The 19747-nt window shown below is 37.6% G+C and overlaps 1 protein-coding gene across 11 annotated transcripts in view; it reads right to left on the bottom strand.

The window, feature by feature from the left end:
• The window catches only part of CD44 (CD44 molecule (IN blood group)), a 65093-nt gene extending 47226 nt beyond the window's left edge, over positions 1-17867 (bottom strand). For all 11 annotated transcript variants that reach the window (XM_087745942.1, XM_087745950.1, XM_087745952.1 and 8 more), the window contains exon 1: positions 17613-17867. In XM_087745942.1, the coding sequence (XP_087602068.1) occupies positions 17613-17679 (67 nt within the window). In that variant the 5' untranslated portion in view covers positions 17680-17867. The remainder of the gene's footprint in view (positions 1-17612) is intronic.
• Positions 17868-19747: the final 1880 nt, after the last annotated feature.

Here is a 19747-nt window from a genome sequence, read left to right as displayed (position 1 = left end):
GATAAATTGGGGCTGAAAACAGGGACAAAATTAGGGGTTTGATGGTGCAGATAGTTTTCATTCTCTGTTTGCTTTAACAAAATATATTTTTTACATTTATTTGTTCTAAATTTATTAAACAGATTTCAAACTCTAGGCAGATATACATGGGTAAACATTTCCTTATAATCACAGATTATTTAATCTTGTACTGACACTTCTGAACAGGAACAACCATTAGCTTAGCACTGATATCTACATTTTGAATATTAGCACCTGCTTTAATGCATGCTAGTAATGAAGCAGAGAAAAGTGGAATATTGGAAACAGATTAGCATCTGTTTAAAAGAGACTTCTGGTAACTATGGTTCCTCTCTGGGCAAATCTAGAAATTGGGCCATATGATTCCTAAGATCTGAGGAGGTCTGGACAGGTCAGATCTCAGCCCTCAGTTCAGACCTACCTCGAGTTGATGTTTGGCTTTTTAAATGTTTCTCAGGAAAACTACTTCACGGCTAAATAAGAATGCACATTTTACTCCTGACTAGAGGAAATGCCCTCTGAATACAAAATTTCATATGACATGGATTCATGAAACATTTCAGGATCCAAGACATTTTGTCAACAGATACACTACGATAGCCCAATTACTGCTGTTTTGGCATCTGGAAGAACTTGAACGTACAAAAATATCATTCAGTGATTACCTAATACACTACAATACACGTGGGCCTGAATGACATTATTATTTGCTAAGAATTCCACCATTTCTTTAGAGGCTATTAGTCAAACCATTCACTAAAGCAATTTGCAGCCCAGACAACTGTAATAGGATACAGAGGCTTCCATCTTTATGTCAGAAATTGGACTAAAGCCCAGGTCAGTAGTGATGAAAACCACTGGATAGCTGTTTGCTAGGTTATGTAAAATGATTCATTAATCCCACCCCCAGTCACTAATAGCCATGTGTTGACATCATTAAAACACACCTATAACTGAATCCCTCAAGGGCTTGATGAGGAAAGGAAAATTGTGCTGGGAAAATTAGACTCTAAACTGGGGTTACTACACACTGATCAAAATTTAGAAGTCAAATTTTGCAGGATCCACATGAGTTAAGCAAGCATGTGTCTATGAGGCATGTGTCTATGGTCCTTTACCATCACAACAAAAAAGTGCCAAGGATCAAGCAACATGTATAGTCATTTAGTGTGGCTGGGTGATGTTTTTCTGTTCTCCCAGTTATGATATTCTTGCTCTGCTAGCTGCCATTCTCTACAGAAAGAAGAGAAACAAATCTGGAAACAAGTCACCTACACCATAAGCGAGGCTTCTCCAAATAGTGTCAGTGAAAGTAAGTCTTTACAGATTCTTGGGATTTGTCAGATGAAATATTTCCCTGGGGGTATTGCAAAGTTGTGAAACCTAAAATGATTTGTAGGAAATACATTTCCAGACCTAATGGGAATAAACCATATTTTCGGTTTTCGAAGTATTCCTTGTGGATACTTAAATAAGCAAAACAAGGGTTTTGTTTTTGAGTTTGAAACCGCCTTTCATTTTGAAACTTAATTAATTAGTTTGCACAAAATAAAATAATTTAAGAAAGTTAAGTTTAAGTGTTTACATGGCTACAATACAAGTAGATGGTTTAAGGAACCCAGTCCAAAATTTCCCTGTATAATTTTTAAATATTTCATATTTTCATTTTAGTTTGGCATAGGAAACTGTTCTAAGTCTTGACAATTTTCATGGGAGAGAAAAAAAAACATAGTTATATCCCTAATAGATTGCTGATATTCAGGGTGTCGTGGTTTAACCCCAGGCAGCAACTAAGCACCACACAGCCACTCGCTCACTCCCCTGTAATGGGATGGGGGAGAGAATCAAAAGAGTAAAAGTGAGAAAACTCATGGGTTGAGATAAAGACAGTTTAATAGGTAAAGGAAAAGCTGCTCATGCAACCAAAGCAAAGCAAGGAATTCATCCACTACTTCCCATTGGCAGGCAGATGTTCAGCCATCCCCAGGAAAGAAGGGCTCCATCACAAGTAATGGTTACTTAGGTAGACAAACGCCATCAAACCCCCCTTCCTTCTTTTTCCCTCAGCTTATATACTGAGCATGATGTCATATGGTATGGAATAGCCCTTTGGCCAGTCTGCGTCAGCTGTCCTGGCTATGATCCCTCCCAGCTTCTTGTGCAGCTGGCAGAGCATGGGGAGCTGAAAAGTCCTTGACTAGTGTAAACTCTACTCAGCAACAACCAAAACATCAGTGTGTTATCAACATTATTCTCATCCTAAATCCAAAACACAGCACTATACCAGCTACTAAGAAGAAAATTAACTCTAACCTAGCTGAAACCAGAACACAGGGGAAAAAAAAAATTCTGCACACCTGGCTTTTTAAAGACAATAAAGTCCAGGAAAACAGTTTAAAAGGAATTTACCTGCATGTTGCAAGGAGTGCCTGCTATAAATAGAGACAACATATTCTTAGTAGTTGGGTGTGGTGACAAGAAAGTGGAGATGTCTCTCTATAGATCCAAAGGTATAAAATCAGACCTTTATTTGAAGTTGTGCCAAAGCTGTTCCTACTACCCAGTTATATTTGGGTACCTAGTAATTTGGGCTGAAAAAGCAGATAAGATAGTAGCTTCCTCACTCTCCTGTATGCTGTTAACTACGTAAAAAGTCATGACATAGCTGTGCTAACCCTGTAATCCAAGTGGGCTCAAGCGGATCTCTGAAATGAAAAGGAGAGATGTGGCTGGGGATATAGACAGTAGCCAGAGAGTGATACACTGCAGTAGAAGGATCTCCTTTCTCCACCAAATAATAATAAGTTAATAATTTAATAAGTATTCCTTACATTTCTGTGTTACTTTCAGTAAGTGCACATTGGAAATGGGATGTGGGACAAAGCTCAAGCTGTTGACTTCCTTCTAAATTGTTGTTCTTAACAAATCTGCCTCCTGGCCACGGAAGTAATTGTCTCTGTATCTGTTTACCGATGGGCAAAAATCTGCACTCTCTTAATCTGATAGCTTTCCTGGCTCCTAATTTAAAAAAGTGGGAGTGGGGGTGGCACTATTAATGAATCAAGCATTCACAGAGTCACTCAAAATGCAAGTAAGTACAAGAAATATGTTTCATTCCTGAGCAGTTGCTGTGGGAACAAAACTCTGCTAATGCATCTTCCAAACATACTTTATCTGCTTGGCAACCGTTGCTCTGGTAAACATCCTGAGTGAGCCTATATGGTGTCATCACTTACGATAAACTTCCTTGCTGCCGACATTAATATTATTCTTTATGTAATACTTTTGCCCAATAGTGAGCTGAAAGTTTTCAGACTCCACTAGAACATGGTACAGCTGTGCAGCACCTCAGTGGAAAAATTGCAGGCAGTGAAATCATAGTCCTGGAATTAGACAGTTATCAGATATGCCCCTCTTGAGATGATGAAAACATAATCATCATTGTCGATACTAGGAAAGCTTCAGGCTGTACAATGAGTAGTCTAACCCCAAAGGCTGAGTAACAGGGACTGTGAAGCGAATCAGTTGGGATCAGTTCCATGCAATCAGGTGAAGAAACATACATGAAACAAAGCTGGTGAATAACAGTTGGAGTCTGATTGTCATTGTTTGACTGAAAGCAAATTGTTTAGTCATTTGGGATAAAAGCAGGTGAGACACAGTGTTGTTCAGCAGACAGATCCCCAGCCTGGAGCTCAAAGGGCCTTATGCCTATTCCCTGCTCTGTCATTTACCCACTGATATAACCTGGATAAGCCAATTCATCTCTCTTTACCTCAGTTTGCAACCTCCTTAATAAAGCAATTTTAGATTTACTGATAAAGAATGCTCTAAGAGCAAAGAACTATTACATTGTTATTTTATTGTGTTCTTACAGCTTTTATATTCAACCTCCATCTAATCTTTGACAAGTCACGGGAAGTCTGATTTAAGTTCTGTGGTTATTTAGATAAGAGATTAATACAAAATCAGACCTATGGTTAACAAGTCCGATTAAATGACAGATTTTGAATTTTAATTATTTGCAGTATGTTACTCAATAATAATACCAGGTGTGATTTGAATCTCTTTTTCACATGATATTGAAATATTTTTTTTAATTTTTTGGTAAATAATTTCTAAACTAAAAAACTATGCTTTTTATATTTCCTCTGCTCCTCTGAGTTATACAGGAAAACCTCTAACAACCATTCTCAACATTTTAAACTCATTTGTACAATAAGTTCATTACAGAAAAGCAAGCAATGATCAAAACTGAAAAAGAGAAAAAAAGATGTTGAATAAGAAGTAGAACATCTATTGACTTTAACAAGGCCACTTCACAGGAAAACAACAGAGAAAGGAACCCCAAGAATCTTTTTAAAAGTTCTGAAAGCCAGCCAGTTAAAACAAAGCTAACATTAGTCTGGCAGACATACTAAAAAGAAGGCGGCTGCTTAGAATATGCGTCACAATGTAAGACATGTCAAAGGACAAATGACCCATGCAGACTTCCTAGTAACAAATAATGGCAGGAGAGGACTGCCCAAACAGGAGACTTATCAGTACTTATTCCAAACTCAGCTTCCCCACAAAGCAGATGAACTCATTCCCAGTTTCTTTCACAACCCCTCTCCATTTTTTTTTTTCAAATGTCTGGGAAAATTAAGATGAAACCCAACCTTTTTGTAGAATTTGCTTCTATGAATCTACAAGGAGGTACCTAACAGAACAGTACAAAGTAGCACAGTATTAAACACTTAAATCAGGGATCATAATAGTTAATTGCATATTGATTAAAACATTGTCCAATAATCCATTGAATTTGGCCTGCTAGAAATCAAACTGAAAACTCCAATGTAATGCATGATTTAACGACTCATATTAAATTCAGATTTCTCAGATTAAGAATATATCTGTAACCTTTGTATGTAACTTTGCAGTTTTAAACATGGATAAAACACTACTTTTGAATATTTGTGATTGTCACGAAAAAGCAGAATAAGGTATAGTATCATCTGCATTCTGAAGGTCTCCAGAATATGGAAGAGTTCTAAGTCCTAAAAAAATACTGGATGAATGATAAATCAAAACCAAAAACTGAAGAAAGTTACTTATTGGAATCAATGGTTAGCAAAAAGCAGCTGACTCACTTTGTGATGTTACACTGAAACCCGGCTTTCTTTCCACAGTGGGATTTTGAGTAACTTCTGCTAGCAGTGCTGTCTGGTCATTGTTATCCACAAGACCTTACAAATGGTGTGATTTGAAGAGATCAGAAATGCTGGATATGAAAGAGAAAGTAAAGAAACAATCTTGGAAGAAAGCATTCTCTGAAGAACAGATCATGGAAGAAGTCCAAAGAGCTTAATTCATAGGCAATAGTGAAAGATGAAACTTGCATATCCAGCTGTGTGTACAAGCTACTGCAGTTTCAGAGATGGAGAGTGGGTTGATCTCAATGTGTTCCGCTCCATAAAAACCCAAGAAGTACCCAGTCATAAGTAGATTTTCAATAGAGGGATAGCAGCCTTGGTACTCTTAGGAGCATTGGGAAGCATAATACACAGGACTGAAAAAAAAAAAAGTCATGAAATGCACATTTCATTTTCACTTGCTGAAGACCTTGAAATTTTACTCTGGAAATATTAGGACAGGCTAAGAATGAAAAAAACCCAAACTTGAGATTTTCATTGGCAGAAAGACTTGGCTTGGGATCTGAAGTAAGTATGGTTCAAACAAAAAGCTACTTTTAGAAATGATCACTTTGTAAAAAAACGTAATGATTAACATGATCTACTTAATCAAATCTCATGTAGAATCTATAGAAATCAATGGGAAATGTCTTATGCTACCTGAAATTAGTGCGAGGTTCTGATGAGGGATGAGAGCACTGTCACATCCACTACTTCCTCTATTTTTTCCCTAATACCACAAGGGCAGGGATCCCATAGCCTGTAACGAGAATGCCTAGGCCAGCAGGCAACTTCTACTGGAATTTTTGGTGGCAAAATGTTTCAGTTTTCAGGACTCTGTGTCACGCTATCCATCCATATACTACAGTTTCATGAATCTTGAGATTTATACTGAAAATACTGACTAGCAAGAAACTCCTAAGATGCGTGAAGTTTATTTGTATCCCAAGCTAGATGTTCAGTTATATTTCTTTAACAGTTCTTACAGTCTTAGCTTTGAATCCTTTATAATTGGTTTAGTAAAAAGATATGTTTAATAACTAGAGTTTGCAATTAACATTAGTATGTACACAATGCTGTTGCTATGACAAATGTGGTGAGAATAATGATATGCCTTGGGTTTAATAAATTTTTTCCTATTTTTTTAAGAAAAGTTTATTTAAACTTAACAGTTCATGAGAGGCAGTGAAGATTCACTTGCGTGAGGGAAGAATGGGAAAGAGGCATTGGCAATGTGGCCTCAATATTCTGTGAATTCAAATACTACATTAAATCCCACATATATTTAGGCAGTGGAGATACGTAAGGGCTGAAACACTACTGTTTGCATGTAACCATCCTCAAATAGTGAAGCATCATTGTCTCCCAAAAGTGCTGGAATCACTGTGAAGCCAGTGATTTTGCTGTGATGCTCTTTGATTCTATTAATCTTCTATTTTAATGAGATATTGCTGGATTTCATGAAAGATACAAAATTAAATCAATGTTTGAATGGCAAATGATACAGTGATAGACCTCAATTCAGGTACTGTGAGTTTTATGATATTGGAAAGCATCATGAAGTCAGATTCACTCTGAGCAAGGGTCAATTCAAATAGCAAATCAAGAATAAGCCATCTTAATAAATAGAAAATCCTAGATAGGTAGTAATTTATTATTAATAAAGCACCACAAGATTTTTTCCCCCCCAAGGAAATTACTTGCATTCTTGAAGCAAAATTAATTGAGTTGTCTGTCAAGTACACTAGACAAAGCAAAAACCTGATCTTGTGTGACCCATTATTACTATGTGACAATGAGTATTAACAGCGAGCTATATGCAGTACAAAAGATGGATTGAGACCAGTAAGCTTGTATCAGAGCTGAAAAGGAAAGCAAGCCAGTAAAGGACCCTGAAATCAGAATTAAGAAGATCTCATCATGTACTTGCAAAAAATAAAAGTGGGAAGTTCTTTAAACAAAGCAGAGGTCTCTCTTAGGAACAGCAGAAGCAGCTGACACAGTGTGGAACCACTTTTCCAGATGATCTGCTACCAATCATTGTGTATAGATCCTATTTGTGTTTCTTGAACAGTCTGAAAGTGTGTCTTAGACACACCTTAATATATTCCTGAAACAATGCTAATTCATCTGACTCTTAAATCTATTTGCTCTGTAAGGATATAGCAATCAATTCAAAATACCAACCCACTAAGTTAAAAAGCAAAAGACATACTTACATTAGGACTTGAACATGTTCCTATGACTATCATTGTGGATATATTTATATCATGTCAGGGGTGGAAAAAAGGCATTAATATGTTGCCTTGCAATTTTTGTGAGTCAACAGTAATATGATTGTGACTGGTGTTGATAAAGTGGCATGACCTGAGTGCTATGAGTATGAGTAATAAAGTCAGATAAAGTATTTGACTGATACTGATAATAAATTCAGTGCAGGTCTGCAAACAATGGGTTGTAAGGGTGTTTACAAAATTAGGAAAATACTTAGCTCTTACTCATAAAGAGTATTTTCTCACATGGATTGTCCAGCTGAAGTAAGGATTGCATAACCAGGCTCAATGATGAATTACCAAACAGTAACTGAAGGGAGTTTCCTGGTTTTAGATGACAGCTTTCCAGAGAATGCTCCGGTCCTCTGTACTCTTGTTCACTTCTGCACCAGTAGAATATTTGCACAAGGACTTTTTTCTTCTGAATAATAATAATAATAATGCCGATTTCAGCTAAAATAGCCCTGTATGTGAAATCATAGCTGCTTTCTAAAATTCAAGTGAAAGAGGCACTAATCTTGTTGATGAAACATCAGGCTGGAGCTTAGGAGAAAATGTTCTATTTACAGCTACATTGCTGGGTGACTTATTTTGCTTTTTCTCTGTTTCCTTACCTGTGAAGTGGGAATAAAATCACTGACTTCCAAAGGGCTACAAAACCCCCTAGTTATTGTTGTCTGCTGTCAGCATATTTGCCAGTTCACTTCTTTCTCACTGACTGGTATCATCCTTACTCTGTTAAATAACACTATATCTAGACTTAAAATTTAAATTTCTATGGTAATTTAAACACATTGAGCCTGATTGCAACTGTGTTGAATGTGTTGATGAAACACAACAGATAAGACTAACCCCCTCTAGACCAAATGCTATAATATTTATGTGAACTCCATGTAACGCAAGAAAAAGAAACACTACACAGAACAAAATTTCATCAGAGACACCACCTGTTTCTGAAGAAACATTGAGAAAGCGTAAGACGTCAAATCTCTTTCAAGAAGTATTCAAGTTCTTCTTCTACGGTACTCAGAAGAATCCAGCAGATGACAAATGGAAGGAATACATCTCAGACACATGTTGATGTCAAAATATTCAAATGTTTAAGGTGCTGTAGGATATATTGAGGAGAGACCACTGCATTTTGTTACCAATGCCCACCTTGAGCTTTGAAGACATGGATGTGTATCATCAAGTAGATGTTATCAACAAACACTCTTGTAGGTTATTAATGGATATAACCCTTGCTGGGCCTGAGACTTTCAATGCTGTGGCTATGCTATATTTTTTAAATGGGATTGTGACAACATGGAATCAATTGAAGAAAATAACATTGCCTATATTTTATTTTGAAGGGTAGCCTAGTCAGGTAGAGAGAGTTCTTTGAACTTGCCTCTTTTGCTCAGCAGAGGAAATTAATTAAATAATTCATTCATTTGCAAATGCAAAATTTTGGATAGAAATTCCATTGATCTTTAAGGGCACTGTTGCAATATTTTACCAGTCTTGTATTGTTCTGTATGTGATATGTTGTGTACTGTACACTAATTTACAATAGGGCTGACTCCCACTGGCACATATATAAATAATAGGAGTTGTTAGGAAATACAAAAGAAGACAAAAGATCTCCAGCTCCAGAAAGAAACACAAACTACTTGTTATATGAACTACCTGGATAAAAATATACTCTCAGCAAAGCTTTAAAAGAAAACAAAATTGGATTCAGTCATTGGTCTTAATAATCTCCAAGCCACATGATATGCCTCTTCCTGGAAAACTGGATGATTGGGCTTTTCTCTAATCCACATGAACTCCCAGGGACAGAAAATGCCGTGCAACACTTACGCCTAGAGATGCTCTGAAAAAAATTAATAACTGTGCTGGTCTTACCCGTCCATGATGCTCTAAGATTGCTTCTGCTTCACTATTTTAAAAGCCAGTTAATGCTGTGCTTTGTTCAGTGTGAACACAAACTAAACCACTACTTGATAACATGTGAGGCTTGGCAGGTCAAGGAGATGTTGAGAAAATAAAGCAAAACTACTGCGATCTTTTCCCACCAAACAAGCAGCCAGGAAATACAGCCATAAAAAAAAGAATGAATAAGACTGATCTAATAGAAATGTCAGGAGACACAAAAATCATCATACGCACTCTGAGAAGAGCTCTGCAACATTTTACACCACAACAGCAAGCAAATGAATCCAGGGTTTTCTGAGGCAAGCCACAAAAAGCAGGAAAGAAACTTCCCTCTAGGCAGTCACCATGGGAAGGTGTTTCACATTCTCAAAATGTCTTCCTGTTACCCCTTTTAATACAAGAATTGTGAGTTGGATAGCTGCCTGTGTAAAACCTTAGCTGTGTTCATTCAGTGATGAACTGGAACCACCAAGTATCTATTCTTTGTAGGCTATCAAATTATTTTGTTACATTCTGGAAAAGAGGAGTTTAAGAATTTAGAGTTCAATATGAGATTTCAAGAAAAGTATTTTTATTTTCTCTGGTAGAAGACTTTTTGTTCCTCTCAAGAAGGCAAATACAGTACAGTGCAGTAGGCCGAAGTCAAAAGAAAATCATAAAAAACAAGAGAATTGTCTTGTCATTTGAGTCTTCTCTGAGGCCTGTCTTTTGGAAGAATTTGGTCTCTACATGTCATTTTGCCTGAGAATGTTTAAGCTGCTGAGCAGAAGTTTTACCGGATCAAATGGATATAACCTTCTATCATAGACACAGGCTGACAAGAGTCTATCAATCAGATTTAATGGACCGCTTCAGACAGATGTCCCAGAGACACAAAGATGGATTGGTTGGGAAAACAATAAATAGGTGCAAGAAACAGAAAAAGTTGTTCAAAAGAAGACTTGGAATGTAAAAGATATACTTGGCTACACATAGTTGCTGCACAGTGACACTCAAACTTCTCTGGACTTGTAATGTTCTGGCCACATGGCCTTCTGGCATCGTGACCAGGTGACCCACCTTCGGTTAGAGACAGTGGGTCTATTCTTGGTTCCTCCTCTGACTTGCTGGGTCATTTTATGTCTCTTGGCACTCTCCAAGATCTCAAGAAGATAGCTGATAGTTATCACTGGGAAGTATTGCTTCAAACAGGAGAGAAACTTGACTAAATTTAAGACATCATTCTTCAGTTAATTATTAAATCAATTTTAAAGTTCTTGAACCTAAAGAAATGTTAAGTTTGACAGTAGGACAAAAGATGTAAGTCAGTTGTCATTTGCCAAACAGCTTCAAACATCCCTAATCATAAAAAGATAAGTCTTGAATAAGAAATTTTTAAGAAAACTATACTTTGCATTCGCTGTTGTCTAACGGGAACCAAGTGCTATTGAATTGAAAATAGCTGCCAGTCTTCAGCGTGTGCGTATAGATAGAACGCACACAAGTAAACAGGATAAAACCGTCAGAGTGACAAAGAAAAGTTTTATCTGATTTTTATAGCACTGCTGCTGGAGAAATTGATTTGAAGAGGATACATATTATTTCACTTCCATGTTCTAAATGTTCCTATATGTCAAATTTATGCATAAGCAATATATAGGAACAGAGAACAAAACCCTACATTTATAAATATGAGGAGTCATTAGCAAAAGAGGCTTTTTTTCTACACTTACATGCCTGAGTGAATGATGGAAAAGGGAAAGGACATGTAAATTAATGGAGGACACCTAATCAAGCAGGAGGATGAAGAATAGGGAAGTGAGTGAAAGCAAAACATCAAGATGAGTTCAGGCCTCGCCCTCAGTGTCTTCATTATTAATGAATCATGTTTCTTTATAATTGGCAAACACTACTTTCCCTTGAACCTGCCCAGTTAACTATTCGATATTCCTTGTGCAGAAGTTTCACCCAGAGCACTGTGATGGAGTTGGGAAGACCTGGCTGCCCCTAGCAGTGACATAGTCTATCACTGCCTTAGTCACCTCATTCTGTGATAAGGATACTCTATCTTATCTATAAGATGTGCATTGGCTGATGTCAAAGAGTAGGTAAATGACTAATGACTACCATCACAATCACCCCTACAGCACTGTTGAACTATAGCATTTACATGCTGTAGAAAGAGCAGCTGCCAGCTTGCCTAGTCTGCTTTGACTGGGCATGTGGGCTCTGCCTGCTCTCTGAAAATGGCTGCAGTCATGCTGCTCTGGCACACATGACACCAATCCCTTGCTGATAAGCCACCCTGGTGGCAAGATATATTCTCTCAGAGAGGCTGCCAGCTTAAGTTGGTGCTTGACTTTTAGACCCCAATTTGAATAGCAGCTTGCTTGTTGCCTGGACAGAGCTCACTCACATCTGCCCACAGGGTCCTGGGTGGCCATAGACCATATGCTGAGCTCCAGTTAACCTTTCAGTTCTGTATGGGAACACTGCAAGAAACTATTCATTACATCTACCCACACATACCACACCCTGCTTCTTTACAGACACCTATCCATTAACAAAAATAACAATAAAAAAAAACCCTAGGGAAATATCATTCTGAGAACCTGTTTTGCTAACATGCTGCTACTGTGAGACATATATAATCAACAAAAGCTATGTCACAGCAGATTTTTTTACTATTATATGTTCTGTCAAGGGCAGCTTCTTATTTATGAAAGCATGTATTTAGTAAAACAGACATTAACTGTGTAGTTGATGATCTCTGGCTAATGCCCTTATCCTAGGCAGCTGTCAGCCTGTACCCTGGCAACCTCTTTTATAACCATCTCACATTTTTTTTGGAACAGTATCATTAGCAGAAACAGAGACGGAAGTTTTACCACAGCTGCTGCATGTCTGATTTTTTTCTTTCTTTCTTTTTTTTTGTTGTTTTTTTTTTCCAAAGACACAACACAGTCTCTAAGAGCTTCCAGCTACTGAGCCTAGCTCAGTCATCAATAGAAGGAAAGGAAAAAGTGAAGCAATGTATTTTTCAAACTGCAAATATAAGTAAAATTCAGGTCTTCTCTGTGATTTTTACTTTGAGTTGGCATGGTTGCTTAAGCTTCCATGTTAGTAACTGATAAAATTGTAGATTATTCTTCAGCTCCTTTCTGTCTGCTTTTTTTTCTCTGTTTCATAATGTGAAGGTTGAAGGTTATTGTACTGAAATAAGATTGCTCCATTATATAATGCAGCCAGTGTTGTCATGTAGAGGAACTGGAAAGTCCCAAGCCAGTGCGTACAAAAGAGAGTTCAATTATGTTCTGTAGGCACAGACTCCAAAAATGACTGTAGGTTTCGTTAGGCAGGAAACAGTCATGGAGGTTTGAACTTTAAATCATAATTAGCTGAACTTTCAGTCTGACTGAAAAGATTCTCCAAGGAAAACCCCTCTTTCTCTCAGTTGCCATTTCACATTACTGCCTGCAAACTCATTCATATGATGAGCTGCTCTGTCGTCTCTTGGGTGGGGTCAGCTCCAGCAGGGAGGAAAATCACAGCCAGCTGCTACTGATATTACTGCTGATGCCACTGTAGGGAGGCTTGTGATTTAGCAGGGAGGAAACTGATAAACATTCAGGACTGACACAATCCTCTCTGCCACCGGTATTAGCAGAAGCCATAATGGTCACTGATAATTACAGTGTCTGATGGTTTTGAAATTATTATTACCTCCCTGGGAGTGAGAGGCAACTGCATGTTAACAGCTGATGAACTTCTGGTCTAGTCTGAAAAATGATTAGCAGCTACACCAAACTGGCTTCACAACTACAGTTGTCGATTACCCAGAGATCAGTCCAAACCACCAGATATATCACAAAGAAACTCATACAGGTAAAGGCAAAGAACAAAATAGACTGTGGATGTGGGTTTTACTTGGTAGCAACCATAGCGTATGTATCAGAGATGCGTTGGTGACAAACCTAACCTCTATCTTGCTCCCCTCACTTTGCTGGCCTTCAATTGGAAGTTTAACTTCTCTAGTCTAAGAATTCAATTTATTGCTGAAAAATGAAATTTGATAAAGCATGCTCTCAGTTACCAGCTGATGCTAAAATATCATGTGTTTTGAACACCATGAATTGTTCCAGTACAATGTTGTATTGTTTTCAAAGTAGGCAAGATTACTGTGGTGGGTCATGTTTGTTTCATGATTATCCTCTCTGTGAAGTTACAGTTCACAGGTAACTATGTAACATTTAGCCTTGGTCCTGGAAAAAGCAATTTTAGAGGAGAGTTTGGCAGAACACCTTCCCTCGCTCTCTCGCATAGGGTTCTATTTAGAAAAAAACAAAACCAACAATGTTTTGTAAATAATGGAATACATGTCATATGAAGTTGAGAATTATCATCTTCTATCTTGAGTGTATTTTCAAACACTTATCCATTAGTGCAGGAACAGAAATGTGAGGGAAGAAGACCAGAAAGCAAATGGAGAAGCCTTCTTACAGCATCTCTGGAATTCTGAAAAACTTTTAAGTTCTTGGGCTGACTTATCCTCTCTTTATGGAAGAAGCTCTACGTATATTTTTCCCTGCTTCTCTATGATGTATTGCACTACCAGTCAACTACATTCAGAACTAAAACTATCCTTTTATCAAAGAAGAAACAGAGCTACCAGAGGTCTTCTACTCTGTCTTCTTACCTAGCAGCACAATCACCAGTACCCAAACTGTCCTTTAAAGGTGTTTATCTAGTCTGTCCTTAACTAATCTGTCCTTAAAAACAATGTCTCTTAGGAACCTCTTTTCAAACCTAATTACTGCTGCTGTCTAGCCACTCCCTCTGAATATCATCTCTTCTCTGGCAAGAACATTCCATCTTGCATTGTTTGCCCTTTGCTTTTTAATTAACCCATATCCTACAGAGCTCACCAGAGCTTTTTCCTCCACCATGTCACCAATGCAGTTTTTATTTTTTCTAACTTTTCACATATCTATAGGCTCTACTCCTATTATACATTAACTTGATTGCTGCTATCTTTTTTTATTCCTCATTTATTTTACCATATTCCTGACAGTTGCTATCCAAATTAGTAGAAATGTCTGCAGAGATTTACACTAGGTTCTTGCTTGGATACATTTCAGATTTCTTCTCTAACTTAAATTCTTCAAGACTTCATGCTGTCTATATAACTAATTTTAGTTGATTCCTGCAATCCACCATGTTCCTTGCCATACAACCAAATTTGCCTTTGAGATCTACTTTTTTCCTCGCTGTATTTTCCTGCTCTCTTCTATAAGTTCTTCCATTTGAAATGACAGCTGTCCTTCAATGACAGAATTTTGTTTTTACCCCTTCATGAATTTCTTGAGAACCCATCTTTTCTACAAGTATTTTAGCAGTAATGAGCTCATGATTCTGTCTGCTGTTTATACCTATCAACATCTCAGGACATCTCATCCTGCTGGCACATTCTTGCTACAGTAGAACCTCATGCATGTTTAGGTGCTAGATGAATAACTGCAATATTAATACTGTCTTCAAGTCCTGGCCTATAAAAGTCATGGGAACTGTTCTGGAAAGAAAGACACACCATGTATGGGGGAACATTTCATTTGACCTTGGCTAGAGCTACCAGTGGCTTTAAAAGCATTTAGTTTAAAAAGTTCTTCCTCAATTGTATGATGCTATCTTTCCTCATTTCCTCTGACTTCCTGTTTTCAAGGTAATGGTTCTGCATTGTGGTGAACATCAGTAACTAAAGAAGCAACAAACATTTCTCCAAAGACTGCAAGACAATCCTCTGCCATGGTTTGCTGGTTCTGTGTGTGAGAGTATTTCAAGGGCAGGTATATAACCTTTCCATTATATGATGATGGAAGTTCAAGTGAACTTTAATTTTAACTTCTAGTTGCTTTGGGAAAATAGCCAAGATACACACTGTAAGGACTAAGTGAAAATAAACTAGCACAAAGAGCTTCTTCAAACTGCTTTATTTACAAATTTACATGATGGATATATAAGCCAAGAGGCAGGCAGGTCCCTTCCTTTGTGACTGACTGATAGCTATAGTAGCCCTGTCTCTGAGCCTTACCTTGTACTGAGACTCTGGCAACCTCTCCAGTGCTAATAGCTAAGCTCCTCCCTCCCACTGGTGGACTCATTCTCCCTCTTTTCATTTCGTCTTTACTACTACTTCTATTTGAGCTTCTTCCAGTTTGGGGGTCAAAATTCTAGGATTTGCTTTGTGTTAATCAAGGAAAACTTTGAGAGAAATATTTTTACAAATACATAATGCTCACAGGGGAAAATGTTCCCCAGAATCATCATTAGCCAAGACGTCAACATCTATATCCTCCTGGATCCAGACTTCTTAGACAACAAAAGTCACGTCAATACCATGAGTACACCTCGCTCACGTGTCAGTGACAGTATGGTCACAACAGCAGAGAACTCAGGATGAATAGGTTTTTCAGCTGCTCTCTATATCTCATCTTTCCTTTAGTAATCATGTTAACAGTAATCCCATGTCCTTTCTAATTTTGCCAAATGCTGTACTAAAAGAATCAAAATTCCAATTCAGGAACAGATGTGAATTTTGTCTTCAAGCAAGGTGTTTCCTAACAGCAATGGCCACTACTCTATAATACGCAGCAAAGTCACTGGTTTAAAAAAGAAAATAAAACCACCATCAACTGCTGTTCTGAAGTCATTATTGACTACAAAGTCATGCTGGAATGTACTGCATACCAACTAAAATATATTGTAGCTATAGTCTAATACCTTGCTAAGCCATTAAAGAAGCTTCCCTGTGGGGCATATGTGAAGTTTGACATACTTTTTGTAACTATGCTGAAGACTAGATGATGGAGTTTTCTGCTATGTCTCACTGTAAAAATTAGAGTCAGTGCAGACCCTGCTTCTTTAGGACATTCCTGGCAGCTCATAAAAGGAGAAATCAGTTGAGCAAGTGGTAACCAAATAATTATAATACTTACAGAGCATACAGACTTGGACCAAGCCAAGGTTTTAAACACATCTCAGACCTACTTTATTTGCCTATAGTATCCCTGCCCTTTCTCTAAGGGATTTATCCATATACCTGATTTTAGCAAGAGCATTTTCATACAATGAACAGACAATTTTAGAAAGAAAAGCAATGGGGATTCTTCAGCTATCACAGATGTGCTGGGAACTGTTCACTCCAACACACCCATTCACAGCTTGGCAGCACTGCAACCATTACAGAAGTATCCACTGCTGCTCAAACAAATGAGATATATATTTACTATACGCTCACACACAGTTCTTGGGTGACAATGGCCATGAAAAATGTGTTTTGTTTGAGTCCTGGAATCAATGAGTAGAAAAATACTGTAAGAAGCGCAATTGTCATCCCTAACCACAGAATGCCTCAAGGCGGTTGCTGTCACAGTGAGAGTCTGTTAAAAGCATGGCCATTTCCCTCAAACATGGTTGAGCCTGCACCATGTGAAATTTCAAAAGTATTTTGTCATTTTGGACATACAATTTTTACTTTTTTCTCTGTATTAACATTTCATTTTTAAATACAAATATTTGAAGCAGATAACCAAGAAAGTTAAGATAAAGATAAACAACTGAATTTTGTGGTCACTTCTAACCACTTTTGTTCCAAAATCTCACCAGTCAACCCCAAATAAACCTTAGGAAGTCAGAAACAAGCATGCTTGGCATAAAAGCTCTCCAAATATCAGTCACAGATCACTGCAGGTTTGCTTCTGTTCAGCAAGGCTGTGTTCAAATGCAGTATGTATTAGCTGTTAGTCCAACCCATGTAAAATCAAGAATGCAGTTGTTGTGTGCTGGGGCGGGGGTCCATCCCCATCTCCCTCATCCCCCCTCTTTTCTCTACTGTCTGAAACAGAGCTGGGAGAGCAAACTAAGTATGTAACAGCAGTCACATTGTTGAACTGAGCTTTACCAGAGCTATTCTAAATTCCCTAATGTACTTCTGTTCTTAGTTTAAACAACTTTAATGATTTACAACTCACTTTTTATAGATCTGGAATTGCCCTTTACAAGCAATACACAGCTTTCCGTGATTGTACAGACCAGCTCAGCTGAGGTTACAGTTCTAAAGCACCTCTGATAACTCTTACAAATAATAAAACTTTACAAAAAGATAGATGCAAGATAGCTATCTAGCAGAAGAGCTCTTGCTGTCTGAAGCATAAATAGCAATGAGAAGTGTTTTAATTCATAAAAGACTTACGTGTTTCTGTTAGACAAAACTTCAGCAAACATAATCCAAAAGTTGCCCATAAGGAGAAGTTGGCCATTGTTTTCTTGGAACTGTTTTGCAAAAAACAGAGATCCTTGCAAGCTGCAGAAAGAAAAGCCCCGATGCTTGTTAAGCCTGCAGTCAATGAGTCTGAAGTTTGCTGCACTTTTTATTCTGATTCAAAGGAACTGAAGTAATGGCATAACTGGGAGGGGGAGCTCCATCAAAAGTCACACCCATATTGCAACAAAAGTTACACAGCAGTGGAAGAAGGAGGAGTGGGAGGGGAGCTAGTACTGACTAAACAGCCACACTTGAGTTTTAAAGAGGCACTAAACCTCCTCTTCTTATACAAGTACAGTCAAAAGTTATACTTATTGCGTTTGCAGGAAAATTTGTGTAATCTCTTGTAAGTTAGCTCAGAAAGGCACTGTTTGTTATAAGCTTCCCCTCCTGCATTTTAAAATATCCTCATTATTGCAAATCGGGTGAATACAAAGCAGTAGTTTCTGAACTCCAGCAAAGCATCTACAACTGCCTGGATGTTTCCCCAAAATATTTTGCTTACTTTGTCCCATCTCACCATTTTCTCTTTTTACAGTTCAATTTAGAGCAAGCAAAATGCCAGCTCTGCAATGAACCTGTCTAAAATGTTTCTGTTCATCCCTGGAGGATAACTTCATGCAGAAGGTAAGTCAAGGCAGTTCAGTCTCCCATAGCCCATTCTACCCTTGGCTTCTCTGCACAGGCTGCTCCAACAAAAGTGGTAACTAATGCCAGTACCAGCAGTGATATTGAGGACTAAGGCTGATATTTTATTGTATTGATGGTATAAGGTACGGAAGGAATTATTCCTCCTTTTCCCAATTCGTGAAGCAGAGAAACAGGATGAGAACATACGACAGTCTTTGACATTCAGACAAGTTCTCAGTTCCTGAGGGACATATGTTCATTGCAGTGTGGTGTTTTGTGTGACTCTAGATGCCACATGAAATCCCTGGTGAAAACCTCAAAACCTTTGTAGATAAGCAAAAAGAATGTCTGTTTTGTGCCTCAGTGATTTCTTGTGATGTCTCCATACACTGGCCTCTCTTCAGAGCTGCAGAATTTTAAAAGTGGTTTGTGTGCAGTGGAATGAGGGGTTGGTCAGGGATCATCAAAGCCAGTACATCTCACCTTTAACAACTTACATGTGGCAATGACTGACAGTCAGTAACGCCCCAATTTCAGTTTCACTTGGCAAATTTAAAATTAATAGTTCTATATCAGATTACCATTTTGTCGATCCTCCCACTTGAAAGAATTTTCTCATTAATTTTTAATCTCTGGTAACACAAACAATGGAAAAATACAGACAGGTCTTTCCAGTCACGGGCACAAGAACGTTACACAAAGAGGTTTTCAGGACTTTGCCTTTTCTTTGACTTTTGACTTAGAGATGGCTGGCTATCCTTCCCTCAATCAACCAAATTTTTAGGAACAGGTTCCAACAGGCTTTTCCTACAGGTCTAGAATATCTGATGGGACAAGGTTAAAGTGAAAATCTTTCCTTAAAACACAGGGGATCTTTTTATTAAGAAGCTAGCAACTTTGAAGTTACAGATAAAACATGTTTTATTTAGTGAATACGCTACTTATTCTTTTGAAACAAATGGCTTTAAAAGCAAGGAAAAAACAATCTCCTATAAACTTTACTGTTTATAGTAGTGGAAAAGAAATAGTTCTGTGAATTCCTGTATGTTTATAGCTATAAATATTTTGGCATCATAATATATGAATGAAGTTTAGTGGGATTTAAAATGCTGGTGCACAGTTAATGCATGTTGTAAGGTTACTAAGCATATCTTTTTCTTCAAATGCTAAATGACTTAAAATTCACTCCTATGGATGAAACAAAAGAATGGAATATTTAATTAAAATTTAGGTATCTTTGAGTCTTATTTTTTTGATGAACATAAAATACCTTAATGGTTGGACTCGATGATCTTAAGGGTCTTTTCCAACCTTAACGATTCTATGATTCTATGATTCTGTGATTCTACCTCTCTGTTAATGTCCTGTATTCACAATTATATGGAATGAAAAAATGAAAATAAGTTTTCTTTGGCATGGGTAAATGGAGAATA

This window comes from Nipponia nippon, unplaced genomic scaffold, assembly GCF_047370975.1.
Source record: "Nipponia nippon isolate SJK-2023a ecotype South Korea unplaced genomic scaffold, ASM4737097v1 scaffold_10, whole genome shotgun sequence".
Lineage (NCBI taxonomy): Eukaryota > Metazoa > Chordata > Aves > Pelecaniformes > Threskiornithidae > Nipponia > Nipponia nippon.
The sequence above is the reverse complement of the archived record's forward strand: the minus strand, read 5'-3'. Positions and strand labels throughout refer to the sequence as shown.